Source organism: Perca fluviatilis, chromosome 24 (assembly GCF_010015445.1).
Source record: "Perca fluviatilis chromosome 24, GENO_Pfluv_1.0, whole genome shotgun sequence".
Taxonomy (NCBI): Eukaryota; Metazoa; Chordata; class Actinopteri; order Perciformes; family Percidae; genus Perca; species Perca fluviatilis.
Window position 1 is genome coordinate 11,822,390 of NC_053135.1, and position 17,164 is coordinate 11,839,553.

Here is a 17,164-nt window from a genome sequence, read left to right on the forward strand (position 1 = left end):
TTGTTTCATAATTCCTTTTTTAAATTGGTATTGTAATATCTCTATGCAAGGAACTGTTCGGTGAATCGTTTTTATTTAAGAATGTAATTATGTGTAATAAATGGTAGAAGCAGTTTGGCATGGAGTATTCACGGTTCTTGGCTCATCTCTTAATGGCGGTTTCATCCTGCAACAATATGCACCTAATCGTCCATCTTCTCACAGAATATTTTCTGATTTCTTATCGAGTCTCAATCACAGAGCCATTCAGTTCACTAACAATGAGCGCCCAGAGTACATTCACATACCCTTTTGCTTTCATTCCCACTGACCAGACAACTTTAAAGGACTGGCTGATATACAGGTTTGCTGCATTTTCAAGTCAAGTCAAGTCAAGTTTATTTCATCCATAAAAATGGAAATTACAGTGCTCACACCCGCCTAATACAATACAATACAATACAATAAATACAATATAATACAATACAAAGTAATTCAGAGTAAAATCTGCAAACCAACTGGGTTTAAAGTGGGCAGGGAAATTTAATTACACCCTCCTTCTGATATTTGCAGCAACCCACCTCTGTATGAATGAAAAAAGCCTCTGATTTATTGTTCCTTTTGATCAAATCAGGAAATGGGCCAGAATGCCTTCACTTTGCCTGAATGCACTCCCTCGTTGTCTCCCTCTGAGGGAGCTACGGCATGTTAATTACATCTGTTACCAACCAAGGTGATGACTTATCCGCTATTCCTGCCTTTTGACCATGACTAGCTGATAAAAGGGTAATCGAATAACTAATGGCTAATTAGGGAGTAATTACTCCTTGGTAAATGGCTCTATGCAGCGTATTAATTCTCCTCGGGTCTGGCAGTCAGAAACTCCCATAAGGTTTTTTTTGTTTCATTTAATGCGCCCTAATTGAAATGGGCACCCTCATCAAGAAGCTTACATGTATCTGTCGAACTTAATGTTCTTTTATCGGTAATTACAGACAGCCCCATATTATCTACCTAGCTACACCTACTACTTCAATCCCTCAGACACATTATGAAATTAGAAATGATGGAGTCATTTTTTTCAATAAAGGTCGCATGTCCCATGAGCGCTTTCCGATTGTTTCCATTCCATGTGATGGAAATGAGGTTGCGTGTGAGTTCACAGCAGAACTAAATGACCTTAATGTGTTTCAGCAACACATCTTCATAAAGGTTAACACACATATTCACAAATGCGGCATCATGTCTGCAGGGAATCTTTATTTTTTTTTTTAGAGTTAGAGTCTGCCGCAGTCCCAATAAGACAAAGGGCCCTATTTTAACGATCTAAGCACATGGCGTGAAGCGCCTGGCGCAGGTGCGTTTAGGGCGTGTCCAAATCCACTTTTGCTAATTCGACGGCGGAAAAAAGGGTCCGTGCGCCGGGCGCATGGTTTTAAAAGGGTTGTACTTAGTGTATTCATTAATTCATAGGTGTGTTTTGGGCGTAACATGCAATAAACCAATCAGTGTGTCCTCTCCCATTCCCTTTAAAAGCCAGGCGCGTTTGTACCTTGGCGCATTGCTATTATGATGGCGCATTTGCACCGTTATATTTTATTTATAATCTTTTGCATTTTTGTGTGCTGCTGCGCTTCCCTGTGTGTGTGTGTAACAAGCATAGTGTGCGCACTGTGCACGAGCCTAGGCGCATTTTACTAATGCACTGTTAAAATAACAATGAAATGCTGCGTTATTGACTTTAGACCAAGTTTTTGTTGGTCAATGGCGCAATCACTTCCCACTGCCTCAAGATATTAATACGCCAAGAGTGCACCTGAACACACCTCCCTGTAAGACCAGCACGCCCATGGGCGCACAGATGGGCGCAGGTGCATTTGCTGTTTAAACGACGTGGGCTTAAAATAGCAAAGACACTTGCGTCGGGCTTAAGATAGAGCCCTAAGAGTCTACAGCCATGCTAGCAGCAGTGGAATGCTGTACTTAGGATTGGTGGCGCTAAATGCTAATGCTAGGACCGCACAGTTAAGGATTGAAAAATAAAATGTAGCCACACGCACGTTCCACACTTTTTCCTCTTTTGGCTAATAGCACTTGACAGCTGGTGAATATGATAGAATCAATGCACAGACACACTGAGGAAAGAGGTGGATTTGTTATCCGGCTAATTACACCGGGGATCCCAAGCAGAATAATCTGAATAATAGAAAAGCTGAGTTGATAAACACGGCTGTTGAATGCTTGGTTACATGTGCTCAGTCACCCTGTCACCCTCTGTTGTTTCCATTAATCTGCATCAAATGATAGCATTTATGTAAATCTTGTAGGACAATAGGATTAAACATCCCATGATATTGTCTTGTTATGTTATTCTTAACATGCATGTCTATATACACATATTATATATATTCTATCCATGCATGGGTGATTATTTTTTGGGGAGTCTTGAATTCAATTTAAAAGCGACAAATGAAGGTCCTAACAGCTAACTATTTCTCAAATGGAAATCAAACTTTGAACATTTAACACAAAAATGAAACCCCAGGGCAGTTTTTCCCCAGACTTTTCAAATATACTGTCTCATTGTTCGGCATCCTGCTGGCTTATCAGCTTGCCCTTAAATCATCTACTGTCTCTGCTCAGCTATTCACCGCAGCAACACCTGAGCACATTTCAGAAATGTTGCCTTTGTTTTACGTACAGTGATTCAGCCATAGCTCACGCCATTGAAGTGGGGGTATAAATGGTGTGACGGCGCTGCATTGAAGAAATTGTAATGAAAGAAAACCAGATTCTTCAGGCAATGCAGTGATTCACTTAACCAGCAGAACATAAGTCTCCTTTTTTCACGTGGTTGTGCAACAGAAGATTTCACCAGGGGAGCTGCCAATGCCTGTGGGTGTCTTGTAGGCGTTTGGCAGCCACATAGGGACTGTATTGTCACATCTGGCAATGTGGAGATGCCAGCATACTGAGAAGCAGAGCTACTATACAAGTTTAAAGCCTCCCTCGCAACATCTTATTCCATGCTTAGACTGTCAGCACACTCTGTCACTAACTCGGGTCATACGTCCTTACTTTACGCAAAACTACTTAGCAACTATAATCTGCATAAAGACAGGCTTCAATCTGAAACGCCTCAAAATGTCCTGTTTCAATTCGCAGAGTCAAGTTCACCTGAAATGAGAATGACGCTTGTCCTGCGGAGGGTTGTGAACCATGGATTCTTTGGTTCCGTGCCATGAGCAGCCAAGTGCTTAGCTATTTCCAATTATAGGGAATATGTCGAGGTGGCCCTCGGTAATTAAAGCCTAATCATGCTGGTGGATTCAGAGAAGCATCCTCATCAAGCTTTCATTAGTCTCCCTCCTTGTGATGCCCAGCAGCAACCCAACTCCCTTTAGGAATGCTCAGATAGCCTATACCCAAACCAAATCCAGTGAGAGTAAGAATATTCTATTCAAATTTGTTTTACAAGTTCTAACTAACAGCAAAAAAAAGGAAAGAAAATAAATATCTCTATTTCTAAAAAACTAAATGTGTCAGTAGAAAAATCACTCTTGATTTGAGAAAATTCAGAAAACCGGTTCTTTCTCCATTTGTTTTAAGAAAACAAGACTTTTAGGACTCATTAATAGACCCAAATGATCTCTTATAATACGTATCATTTTACAAGAGAAGAACAGAATAGCACGCTGTGGCTACTACAGTGTGTTGATCTCCTTGAAGAAACATTTTCTGAGCTAAATTTGGATCCAAACTGCAGTAGCTGTGAACTCAATTCATGAGTTGCCACTCGTTGCCACAGATCCTGAAGAATAAAAAGTGCTTTCCCATTCCAACCGGGGAGATGCATCTGTTCTTGTTTCCCCCTCTGGCTCCCGAATGCTCTCACATTTCAGAGATAGATGGTGACTGAAACTACAGGCGAGATCTTGTGTTAGGGGGGAGAGAGCGAGCAGCTGGATAGGCTGGTGGTCCTGTGCTCTGAGAAAGATCAACCGGAGCACCGTGTGAGAGCACCTGGCTCTCCTATATGCTGCCTGTTTGACAGACAGCCACAGACACCTGGAAGCCCAGTGAAGAGAGTGCAGTGTAAGAGCCACTGCTGCTCTACAGGGCCATGCATTATGCAGGAATCTCTCTCTCTTTCTCTCTCTCTGTCTCTCTTTCTCTCCCCCTCTGCCCCCTGCTCTGCGGTAAAAATAGATCAACAGACCTGAGCGTTCAGCTTTTTTTTTTTCTTTTCTGTTTTTTTTTTTTTTATGCTTCTTTCTTTCACTTGGATCTCACCAGGTGCAGCGGCTGTTGGCTCCCACCTCGCATTTCTTTGTCTGGATATTTGTGTACCTGTGTGCGAGTTTATACACGTGTGTGTTTGCACACACACTTTCGTGAGTGTGTGCATATGCTTGTGTGCCAAAGCATGTGTGCAGGTCAACCAGGGTAGGACTGTTTTATCAGTTTGTTGCAGTACTCGGATTTTAATAAAAGTAAGATTTTAGTCTCGTAGTGGCATTTCCAGTTATTGGTGGGAGTGAGGATATTCAATTTTGGAACAAAAACTACACTACCTTAGTATTCTTCTGGGGTTTGGGGCTGTTAGGGTCTCTTAGTTTTAATGAAAGAGCATGACTTGCCTGCTCAGAGCCCTAACGTTACACCTTTATGAGGAACTGGAACGCTGACTGCGACCCAGACCGTCCTAGCCCGAGCTCACTGATGCATTTGTGTCTGAATGGGAGCAAATCCCTGCAGCTCTGTTCCAAAATCTTGTGGGAAATCCTCGCAGAAGGGTCGAGGCTCCTAAAGAACTATATTAATGCTCATGGTTTTAAAATAAAAAAGTTAAATAACCACATTTCTGAAGTGCATATAGAGTTTGGCCCCACCTTGCACCTGCTTTAGCGTTATCTCTTTAGCCGTCCAACTATCCAGAAGACAATCAGCCAAATCCAAACAATGTAGGCCAAATCCGAGGATGTAAATTGTGTATAATTGCATGGATATGTATGCATCAGCATACTGCATGCACACATGTGTAAAGGTCCCCTGTTGCAGAGTGCAAAGGCTCCCTGAAGACCATTGATCCATGTCTATGACCACAGGGGTCTCTGACTCGTCCCTGATTGCCATTCCGCTGCTAATTAAACAGTCCTGCTTAACGAGTTCACGTTGATAACAAGGTTGGAAGGAAAGGTCACCCTATCACGCTCGCTTCAACTGGACACCGTCAATAACAACCCTGCCTGGGAGGACAGGTACACACACACACACACACACAGAGGTAATCACCCAAAAGAAAGACACAGCTTTTCCATTGGGAATGACAGATGAATCAGAATGTGCTAGTGCAGAATTGACTTCTTTTGTGCTGGTCAGTCTAACATATAGCTTTCAGAATTTGATTAGTTTGAAGCGCCGCTCTTGAGAGCGCAATAGCATACTATTCAGTATACTATACATACTATTTTTTTTTTTTTGCCATAAAGTTCCCTGTGTTCCTCCTTAATTTTTATGCTTTTGGAATTTTAATCCTTTAAAATAGCATTGTGACCTTCATGGAACCCTATAATTGTCCACTTACATTATTACATAACTAAGCATACATTAAGTTATTAAAAGCCACTTGAGTCATAAAAAAACAACTTGCAAAGACTTGATTCAGATGGGCATACTCCACCTTAAGGTTTTAGCAGGGATTGTTTTGAAATCCATTTCTTACTAGATTTGACATGGAAGATTTGAGAGTTAGGTGCTAAAAGGCATTGACGAGCTGTGTTTTTTATTTGTGTGTGTGTGTGTGGGGATCTATCCTGGAAGACGATTAAGAAAACATGGACATAAATGCAACACAAGTTGAATTGCACCAACAACAACGCAATTTTTAAAGTGCTTTACATTGGGCATAAAAAGCAATCAGAAAAGAAAAGCAAGGAAAGAGACAGAAAATGAAAAAATAAAAAAAGGGTATATAGAATATCAAGGCAGCAGGAGGATTCCAGGTGTTGCACAATTTCTTCCATGGTTTCATACTTGATAGGATCAAATTGTGTCACCCTAATTGAATTGTTTTTTTACCAGCACACAATACCTGATATGGAGGAACCGGCAGCTTAGATACAAGTTCAAGGGCTACTGACACAGGAGGGTCTGTCAGCCTGTCAACTAAAGAAAATAAGAAGTGTGCATTGTTATTGTTTTATTGTTTTTAGAAGAGAAGAAGGACTGCCTTCCTGACATTTAATATTGCTCAATGTAGTGAGTTGAAAGCCTTCTCTGTCAGTTTAAAGTTCTTTTTTGTGAAAACACACTGTGGCTGAAGAGGAATGGATATGAAATTTGATCAATTTGCAGAATTGCTTGAGTGCATCCTGTTTCCTAACAGATTTACCAGATATGATGATTAAATAGAGTGCATCCTTCATTTTCTATCAAGACAAGGAATAAAGGATGCTACCAGCACACAAGTCCTGGTTTGTCTCCAGCGGCAGTTTTAAGTTTCCAACAAGCACATGAATGCATCAAAAAGGATGATATAACAGACAATGCATGTGTATTTGGCAAACTCATGTAGGCCTACCGTTACATTCTTTTTTTCTTGGCAGTAAAGATTTGGGACAGTCCAGAAATACATTTTGGTTGAATATTTTTTTTAAATTTTCTCTTTTTTTTTTTGTTTTTTTTATGGACCTGTGCATAAGAAGAAAGTGCGTCTGCTGTATTTTTCAAGCAAGCCTGTAAATGTCCACAGACAAACCCCGAGCCAGACACACAAACACACAACCTATAGATACTATCTGGCCTTCTCATCATTTATCTTACAGCAGCAGAATCAGGATAGATTGGTTCAATTAGACTGGCCTTTAATGTAATCTGTTTAATCCATTTCTATCATCAAAGCCAATACCTACCTCTCCCCTTGGAGAGAGGGATTAATCCACCGAGTGTATCTGAGAGCGAGCATCTCGGCTATAAAAACCAGCCTAGGAGTCGCTCAGATCTCCTCCATATTTGTTCTTTACAACTGGCTGTGGAGAGTGTCTCAAGTGAAGTTTTAATGGGTAAAGATTTAAGATCTTCATATCCTACCAGAGATTGCAAACGCTGTTTGGCACAATGCACAGTGCCACAATAAAAAGACAGGGCGGATTTGCCTCTTTCTTTCCCTTTCTCTTCAAAGATTGCCGAGTTCATTTCATAACTGGGGGGGGGGGGCACGATTGTGTTGCAACAGCTATTCATAATTCCTTCACTGAGCTTGTGTGTACTATCTACTGATTTCAAACCATTACCTTTACAAAATGTCCAATTCCGATGGCTGTCTCCTTTTTTCATTTGAAGGTTTTCGTGCTACCTTATTAAAAAAAATAAAAAATAAAAAAAGTGTGTTGAAGGACCGATGGGCCTGTGAAACCCAGTACAAAAGCCATGACAAATATCCCCTATACCTAATACCCCTCCCAGAGAAAAAAAAAAACTGCATTGGCTCTCAATGTGGCAACAAGACTTGCTTATTAAATTCGTGGATTTCATCCAACAGCTGCAATCTGCTTTTACCTGCTGAGATTTCTGCAGGGAAGTGGGATTTTATTCTCAATACCCATCTATCCATCCCCCTACCCTGCATGTCTCTGCACTCACACTGTCAGAGGAAAGAAGAAAATGATGCACAGGTATTTACTACTGGGTGTCTAGGCTGTTAGGCTGAAATGCATCTTAAAGATATATACTGTATACCCTCGGTGTACAAACTAACATGTTCTTACGTGTTTTATCCCCTTTTTTCACTATTCCTGTTACATACAAATTCTGCTTCAACCAGTTTGGAAACCTCCTAAATCAAGATTTTTCCCTGCACCCATCCCATGTGTAAATGCAACATTTCCAATATTTTCTTCTCCTTGTGTGGATTACCTGTGTGATTGCCTTTCAGGAGAATTCCCAATGTGGCATTAGCAACACTGCTCGTCACAGTCGATTGAAGCACTCCCATAGCTCTTTTTACTGTGTCGGGAATGCCGGCAGATATTAAAGCAATACATGAGGCAGCTTGTCTGAGTCCACTGACTTTGTGCTTTTAATGGCTTCTGTGAAAATGTGTAAGGACACTCACTGTAATAAGACTTGGTCATAAAAACTCGGTGATAAAACGGTTACATCTGGGCTGCCACATGCACGTGGATGACAACATTGTCCTCCAAAGTGTGTTCATCATGCTTCAGCTGTGGTGGGACTTGAGTGCAACTGACAGTTTGGATCAAAGCTGATTGATTGGACGACACGAGGCAGGGCCGCACATAGCAACATGGGGTTAAGGGTTGGGGGCTCCCGAGGTGTCTGAGAAGACCCCCCCCCCTCCTCCCACACACACTTTGTTAACACAAGCCCTATTGCAAACCATATCTGACAATGGATATTGATCAGGTGAAAGGGAAGGATCAATACTTGGTGATTGGGCAGAAAATACAGGGCTAGGGGGCTTCCAACTTAAATAATTTACATTATACTTGGAACTAAAGTGTGAGGTTTCTCCTTAATCAAAGCCTAAATGCTCATACAAACAGACACGTTTCCGGTTTTTAATTATTGGCAACGTTCTTGTATATAAAGTATATTTGATAAGATTTTTAACCACACATATTTTTTCTCTAGATACTCTCTTTTAGAAAGAAACTTTATTGTTGGAATGAAAAATAACTTTAATATTCGTCTCATACAATCGTACAGTACAATGTTGTGAAATTCAATCTCCCATTACCCATCCTAAGCATTAGGAGCAGTGGACAGCCACATACAGCGACCAAATAATTTAGCCCATGTCTAATATAAAAGTATATCAAAGAGATAATGCTTTTGGAGATTAAATAATGGCATGCATTGATGATCTCAGTGCTGAATATATTTTGATGAGGAATTGTAACCAACATGTGACTCCCAGTAGCTCTTTCCTTTTAAGCACAGAACATCCTATACGTGCATTTACTGCCACCTGCTGCTATTTGAAAGTAATTGCATGTGCTTGCCCTTCCAGTAGAGAAAACATAATAAACTGCCCCTCACAGTAGTGAAAAAAGTCTTGACTGGGTGCCTTTCTAGTAGAGAAAACAAGATGCAGTGCACTAATGGGTCCACGTATATGGAGAAAACTTGATGCAGTGCCCTTAAGGGTGCCTTTCCAGTGGAAAAAACATCATGCAGTACAAAAAGGCCAGCCTACATGCTAGAAAACTTTCTGTACTCTGCACCACAGAAAGTTGAACACCTCCATACATTTACAAATGAGTATATTCATGTGACACATTTAAACGACTCGCAAAGTATGGCCAAGGGAAAAATATTTAAGAAAACATTAACACTGAGGCAAAGTACTTAAAGCATAAAAAGAAATTATTACACTTAATGTATCGCAAACTGAACGTACTGTACTTTTGCCACGAATTGAAATCAAAAAAGTGTAAAATCCATTGATGCTTTTTGTTGCATGTAGACATGCTTTTTTGTTAAATAAGGACAAGCACATATTGCAGAGCCATAGTACAAGCAGGCCCTTTGACAGACACAAGCACTGTGCACAGAAACATGGCTGTTTGTGTCTTTGAGGGTAAAGGCTTACCTGCAGTACAGAATAGCACCTGATGAATTAATCAGCAGGATTATGAGCTACATGGAGAAAAAGGTAAGCGTGTATGGTAATGTTTTTTGGCACTTTAACAAGCCGCAACATGCTTATATGAGTTTTGATGCTGTTTTATGTAGCCTATAATACCTCTAATACCGTTAAATAACCCTGTGGCATTGTATAGACTAAGATGGAAGCTACCTTATTAGCTCTTTTAGAGAGACTTACACAGTATTATGGCCCACTCAGGATCATTTTCCTGAGATGAATGTTATGATAGAAGAGCCGCAGAACCATTGTTTAGCATTGCCGTAGCCTGACTCATTAAACCTACATGTTCTTTTTTATAAATTCAGAAGCAAACTAACAGATTTTTAATCATATGGTTTGACTCAATTCATTTAAGACATCAAGCCAGTTCAATCTAGCAGTGGATGTGGGTTGCGGTTCGGGGCAAGGGACGATCCTATTGGCTCCGTACTTCACCAAGGTTGTTGGAACAGACGTCAGCCCCGCCCAGCTGGAGATGGCTTTGGCCAATAGCAGCCCTCCAAATGTATCATACAGGTGAGGTAGAGAGAAGGTGGGCGCTCACGTAAAACACCTTTTTTGTTTAACTGCAAGGATAGTGCAAATATCTCCCAGGTGACACAAAACTGTTTTGTATTTGTGTACTTTGCAAACATGCTTTAACTGCATTAAGACTGTGAGTAAACAGAGAGTTACTGGTTACCCACAGCAGTTGCTACAGCACAACTTTGTAACTACTTTTTAAAGATATAGCCAACTATATTTCCCACGTTTTCTGTACAAAAAGCAGTAAATTGTGTTTGTGCACTCATGTGATGTGTGCACAGTGTCCTTTGAGGTTTGAATGGTATATTTAGTAAAAGGTATTATTTAAAATTTCCTTTATGAAATGATCAGAATACAATGGTCAGCAAATTAGGCTGCCTTATCATTTTCACTGTTTCAGTGCCAGGTGGAGGAATATTTTCCAGCCTAAGCCACCTGACCTAGCAAATGTGACCATTGTGACAAAAAATATATAATGTTTTTAAATATTTTTTTTCTAACCACTTGGATCCCAGGGAGAGTCCAGCAGAAGAGCTACCGTTTGCTCTGACAGGGTGCTGAGGCCTGGAGGCTTCCTGGCTCTCGTGAGCTGCACCAGTCCAAGAGGGCAGGGCACTTTGAATTCTGGGAGTTAACGTGTAACGTGGTTGTTACATAAGGACAAGCACATATTGCAGAGCCATATTACAAGCAGGCCCTTTGACAGACACAAGCACTGTGCACAGAAACATGGCTGTTCGTGTCTTTGAGGGTAAAGATCATGCAACTGCTTACCTGCGGTACAGAATTACACCTGATGAATTAATCAGCAGGATTATGAGCTACATGGAGAAAAACGTAAGTGTGTATGGTAATGTTTTCGGCACTTTAACAAGCCGCAACATGCTTATATGAGTTTTGATGCTGTTTTATGTAGCCTATAATACCTGTAATACCATTAAATAACCCTTGGTTATTACATTGTGGCATTGTATAGACTAAGATGGAAGCTACCTTATTAGCTCTTTTAGAGAGACTTACACAGTATTATGGCCCACTCAGGATAATTTTCCTGAGATGAATGAATGATAGAAGAGTCGCAGAACCATTGTTTAGCATTGCGTAGCCTGACTCATTAAACCTACATGTTTCTTTTTTTTTTATAAATTCAGAAGCAAACTAACAGATTTTTAATCATAAGGTTTGACTCAATTAATTTAAGACATCAAGCCAGTTCAATCTAGCAGTGGATGTGGGTTGCGGTTCGGGGCAAGGGACGATCCTATTGGCTCCGTACTTCACCAAGGTTGTTGGAACAGATGTCAGCCCCGCCCAGCTGGAGATGGCTTTGGCCAATAGCAGCCCTCCAAATGTATCATACAGGTGAGGTAGAGAGAAGGTGGGCGCTCCAGTAAAACACCTTTTTTGTTTAATTGCAAGGCTAGTGCAAATATCTCCAGGGTGACACAAAACTGTTTCTATTTGTGCACTTTGCAAACATCCTTTAACTGCATTAAGACTGTGAGTAAACAGAGAGTTACTGGTTACCCACAGCAGTTGCTACAGCACAACTTTGTAACTACTTTTTAAAGATTTAGCCAACTATATTTCCCACGTTTTCTGTACAAAAAGCAGTAAATTGTGTTTGTGCACTCATGTGATGTGTGCACAGTGTCCTTTGAGCTTTGAACGGTATATTTAGTAAAAGGCAAATTGGACTGCATTATCATTTTCATTGTTTCAGTGCCAGGTGGAGGAATATTTTCCAGCCTAAGCCACCTGACCTAGCAAATGTGACAAAAAATATATAATGTTTTTAAATATTTTTTTTCGAACCACTTGGATCCCAGGGAGTGTCCGGCAGAAGAGCTACCGTTTGCTCCTGGTGAGGTGGACCTTGTGACGGCCATTGCGGCGGCTCACTGGTTCGATCGCAAGCGGTTCCTCCTGGAAGCTGACAGGGTGCTGAGGCCTGGAGGCTGTCTGGCTCTCGTGAGCTACACCATGGACTTTGAGCTGGAGTATGGGGGCGTCTCCAACACAGCACTAAATGACATCTGTGAAGAGGTTCTTTCAAAATCTAAAAACTTGAAGTAATATTCTGTTAGTTTAAAATCCAGCTCTGTGTCAAGGCAGTGTGGGCAGTGTTTGGCTTCTCTCCATGGCGCTAGTGCGTGGACCAGAGCAGCGGAATGCTTCCGAGATCCGCTGGCTGACGCATAATGCGTCACAGAGGTCAGACATCCGCTAGCACTGCTCCGCTCCTGAGTGCACTGGCACACCGGAAGGAAGCCATTCATCTGAAGACACTGCCAACACAAAGATGACACAGGGCTGGTTTAAAACCTGCAAATTAGCCCAGTTTAATTCCTGGAATTTATTGTTTATGGTAAACATGTTTTTAGGAGACAAGAAAATGCCCCTGAGAAATAAGATAAGGAAATGTCCATATGTGCTAATGTGGGACAGAAACAAAACAATTTTATACCAATGGAACATAGTGTATAGTCGTTTATAACCATAGCCTGAGTTAAACCAGTTATTCAGCAGCCTTTTAAATTGAATTATTAATATGTCAAATACCATTTAATGCCTAACCTCATGTAGTCAGTAGTCATTTGTTATTAAAGAAGTTATTTAGTTGGTAATGAAAATGTGTTTTTATTCTTTTTTTGATTAGTATTACGATGCTCTGCGTCCGTTCCGAAATCCCTACATAGGAACGAGCTCTGTGAAGAATTACTCAGACTTGTTTGACTCCTGCTCATACCCGGACAAAGAGTGGTGAGGCTTTACTAACATACAGTTCTAAATGTAGTCCTCATAAAACTAGGAGCATAAATGCTATGAATTCCATCATATTTACAGCTATGGCATGGTGGAAAAAGTGAGAGTCAGACATATGTACACTCTGACGTCTGGGAGTTAATTGGGACAAAGCAGTTTAAACTTGAGCAGTTGGGGGGGGTCAAATGTGTTGTAGTCAAGCGAGAGGAGAGTGTCTTTGATTCATTTTACAGCCTAGATTTCCCCGATCGTTCCTTCTTTTGTGTCCAGGAATGAGTGTGTGAGGGTAAAAAGGATCTTGCCACTGAGCGGCTACATCGGCATGGTGGAGACCTTCTCCACCTACCAGGCCCTGCTGCAAAAGGACCCCGCTGAGGCTGAACGTCTTTCTAATGACACTAGGAACAAGTAAGATATTAACCTACACCTTATCCGTAAGTCTAATGGTTAACCTCTGGCTCCCTTAGCTCTCACCTTCCCTCGCCTGACACTGAACGTTGATCTCTCAATGTCTCTAAATTCATTTATCATTATCAAAAAAACTGCACTGAATACTGTCACAGTCTTGGGCATTAATCAGAAAAGCAAAAGATTGCTTGACTAAGCATAACTGCTGAAGGCTTTTACTGCTTTTATGATATATACATATATTATTAATTCCCCTGCCACTTACAGGACAGAGTAGCCACACAAAATATATGGAGGGGAAGCACTGAACCATAACTTTTACATAAATTTAGATAAAAAAAAAAGTATGACATTGTATTTAATTACTAGATTTTCTTTAGATTAGATTTACACACAGTTCTGCTCTCTGTGTCTGAAAAGAGTTGACCCATTCTGTCTTGCAGGGAGGACAGAGAATCATTTGAGATTTTACTTACACTTTGTATTTTGGATTATGCCACTTTGGCTTTATGTAGCCAGTAGTCCATCCATCAATTCATTTTACATCTTATTAAAGGTCCCATGGCATGAACTTTTCACTTTATGAGGTTTTTTAACATTAATATAAGTTCCCCCAGCCTGCCTATGGTCCCCCAGTGGCTAGAAATGGTGATAGGTGTAAACCGAGCCCTGGGTATCCTGCTCTGCCTTTGAGAAAAGGCTCAGATGGGCCGATCTGGAATCTTCTCCTTATGAGGTCATAAGGAGCAAGGTTACCTCCCCTTTCTCTGCTTTGCCCGCCCAGAGAATTTGGCCCACCCATGAGAGAGAGACATCATGGCTTTCAAACAAGCAAAGTGGCAGTTGGTCAAGGCCACCCCTCCCCTCCACCTTGCCCCCACACAGAGACACAGAAATGGCACATACTAAGGAAAGCTCATTGTGGGACTGGCTCTAGTGGCTGTAATTCTGCACCAAGGCTGAATTTCGGGAAAGAGACTTCAGATACAGTATTAGGGGACCACTAAGGTCTATATAAAAGAGACTTCAGATACAGTATTAGGGGACCACTAAGGTCTATATAAAAGCATCCAAAGAGCACCATGTCATGGGAAATTTAAACCACTCTGTCTGTTCTTGCCTTTCATCACAGGTTGATGTCTGCCATGAAGGTGTCTTCTCCTGATACAGAAGTTACGGTGGTTGTGAAGTATTTCTATTGGCTGGCAAACAAACCTTGATCACTCTGACTGGCTGAATCCTCCAGATCCCGACCCCCCAGGTTGGAAACCAACAGCTGTTGGATTCATTAGAAAGTGGCACAAACCTGGAAAGCCAAGTGTATACACATCTATAGGTGCCACTCCTCTTATGTTGAGAATCACTTGAAGTAAAAAGTTGGATCTATATCCTTTTAAAAACAAGCATATTTTGTGTTTCTTTTTTATATAAAGATATTAGATTTTTAAATAGGAAACAAGTATGCGATGAACCTGCTGCTCTGTTTGCAGTGACCACCAGATGGAGATCTTCATAACGTCTACTTTGAGCCTTTTACGGTGTTAAAATTGTACTTTTCTTGAATTTTATTTCATGACCGGGGTAAGAGAAATCCACTTGCTTCCAGAATATCCATAACCTTAAACATATTACTATTAATAGATGTTGTCTTTTAATTAATCAGGGACATGTGGCGTATTTAAACCTAAATTGAATTGCTAATTCATTGCTATACAACAGCAGCATCGCAGCAGCCCTCCATAAGAAGTTGGGAAACAGATATTGGAGGAAAGACAGATTTCAATAAAGTATGTAAATAAAATAAGATAAGACTGAACTTGATTTATCACAAGGGGAATTGCTGCGCAACAGTTTCAAAGTAGGAAGAGTGGAAATACAAAGACTTTATCTAAGTTGTGTCCTCCTCTCTACTTATATGTATGTGCTCACATTGTTACGAGCTATGAGAACACGTAATCAGTTAACATGCATGGCCTCCAAATGTCCACAATACACTGAACATCAAATACACTGTCGCAAGTGACATCCAAGCATTATTACACTCAGCAGCGCTTTCCTTTTCAGCACAGAGCATGTGCGTTTACTGCCACCTGCTGCTATTTGCAAGCAAGTGCGTGTGCAACAATCTATAGTTGGAAAATACATGTCATTTTAAGTGACTCTTTATGTGGAAGTCACACCTCTATATGTGGTCTACTAAACTTAAAGTTACACCGGTTTCATTGTGTACCACGTAGATCTTGTGGTATGTGCAGCTTTACCTTTAGTCAATGGTTGTCAACTTTTCCCCTCACACCATAGGCAGAAATGCCACAGAAGGTTGCACAATCACCGAAGACTTAAAACTGCTCCTGCGTTGCTCATGGTATGTTGTATGTCATAAACTCATGAGTACACTTTATGTGTCACAAACCGAACTTACTGTACTTTTGCCATGAATTTAAATCAATATAAATGTAAAATCCATTGATGCGTTTAATTGCCTGTAGTCCATGCTTTTTGGCAGTAGTGCAGGAGGGCAGCACAACTGTATGTAATTTAATAATTGTTTTTTTCACCATTTATAGTCCATTATTTCATTCAAGGTGTCTCGTTTGTAAGCCTTGTTAGTGTGAGGTTTTATAGGGCCATGTTAACTGATGTACAAAGTATAGTATTGTAGTATATGGTATAAATACTTTGTAAACTAGCTTGCTCTTTCTAGTTGGTCTCATTGTTATTGTACTTAATCATCATCATCACCATCACCCTGCTGCAAAAGGACCCCGCTGAGGCTGAACGTCTTTAACACCAAGTGAGATAATTAACCTACACCTCATCTAGATGGTTTCTCAGTTTTCATTATCAAAAAAACTGCTTTGAATACCGTCACAATGTTGGGCATTCATCATAAAAGCCAAACATTGCTTGACTAAGCTCAACTGTTGAAGGCATTTACTGCGTTGATAGTATACTATACAACATCAATTCCTCTGCCACTGAGGGGAAGCGCTGAGCCGCAACTTTTACATGGATCCAAAAAAAAAAATGTAACTACTATCAAAGTTTGGGACGAGCTGAAAGCTGAAACATTTTTCTTGTAGGGAGGACAGAGAGTCCTTTGAGGTTTTACTTTACACTGTATTTTAGTTCTGGCTTGTTGTAGCCAGTGATCCATCCAATTTGACCTCCTATCTCTTCCTGTCTTTCATCACAGGTTGATGTCTGCCATGAAGGCGTCTTCTCCTGATACAGAAGTTATGGTGGTTGTGAAGTATTGCTATTGGCTGGCACACAAACCTCTATCTGATATCTCTATAAAGATATCAGGCTTATGAACATTGGCATCTGTAAAATCCAGAGCCTCCTAGAGTGAACACTAGATGGAGCTCTGTTATGAAGTGATGGATGATGGTGTCCACCTTGAGCCTTGTGTGCGGTCTTAAAATTGTTCTTTTCTGAAAGGAACTTAATATTTTCATGACCAGGGTGAAATACGTCCACTTTCTTTCAGAATATCCATATCATGAAGTAAACTGAATTATCAACATATTTTGTTGTCTTTAAACATACATTGAATTGCTTATTCATCGCTATACAACTTCCAGTGCCACAGTAGCCCTCCATAAGAAGATGGGAAACTGATATTGGAGGAAAAAAAGCATTTAAAAAAAGCTAACAATGAATGCTTGCACTGTAGATGCTTCGAATATGAACACGTAATCACTATGTTGATAAATCAGATCCACTCTGAACTCTTTTGGTCCGAAATATCTTCTTTCTTTCTCTTCGTCAGTCAAATTTTCTCCATTTTCTACTCTCCTTTTCTCGCTT

The 17,164-nt window shown here is 40.6% G+C and overlaps 1 protein-coding gene across 1 annotated transcript; it reads left to right on the forward strand.

Moving 5' to 3' along the window:
* Nucleotides 1-10,867: 10,867 nt before the first annotated feature.
* Nucleotides 10,868-14,748, forward strand: si:ch211-93g23.2 (uncharacterized protein LOC100005086 homolog). The gene is made up of 6 exons (XM_039792849.1): nucleotides 10,868-11,014; nucleotides 11,379-11,539; nucleotides 12,007-12,223; nucleotides 12,837-12,940; nucleotides 13,214-13,351; nucleotides 14,484-14,748. Exons 1-6 carry the CDS (start codon nucleotides 10,907-10,909, stop codon nucleotides 14,569-14,571), a joined length of 816 nt encoding a protein of 271 aa, XP_039648783.1. The 5' UTR covers nucleotides 10,868-10,906; the 3' UTR covers nucleotides 14,572-14,748.
* The last annotated feature ends 2,416 nt before the right edge of the window (nucleotides 14,749-17,164 follow it).

What these genes read in the sequence shown, in the direction of transcription:
- si:ch211-93g23.2 (XM_039792849.1), top strand. Translation starts at nt 10,907, where the DNA reads ATGGCTGTTCGTGTCTTTGAGGGTAAAGATCATGCAACTGCTTACCTG. An exon ending in TGAGCTACATGGAGAAAAAC is followed by an intron (nt 11,015 to 11,378) that starts GTAAGTGTGTAT and finishes AATTAATTTAAG; the next exon opens with ACATCAAGCCAGTTCAATCT. An exon ending in TCTAATGACACTAGGAACAA is followed by an intron (nt 13,352 to 14,483) that starts GTAAGATATTAA and finishes CTTTCATCACAG; the next exon opens with GTTGATGTCTGCCATGAAGG.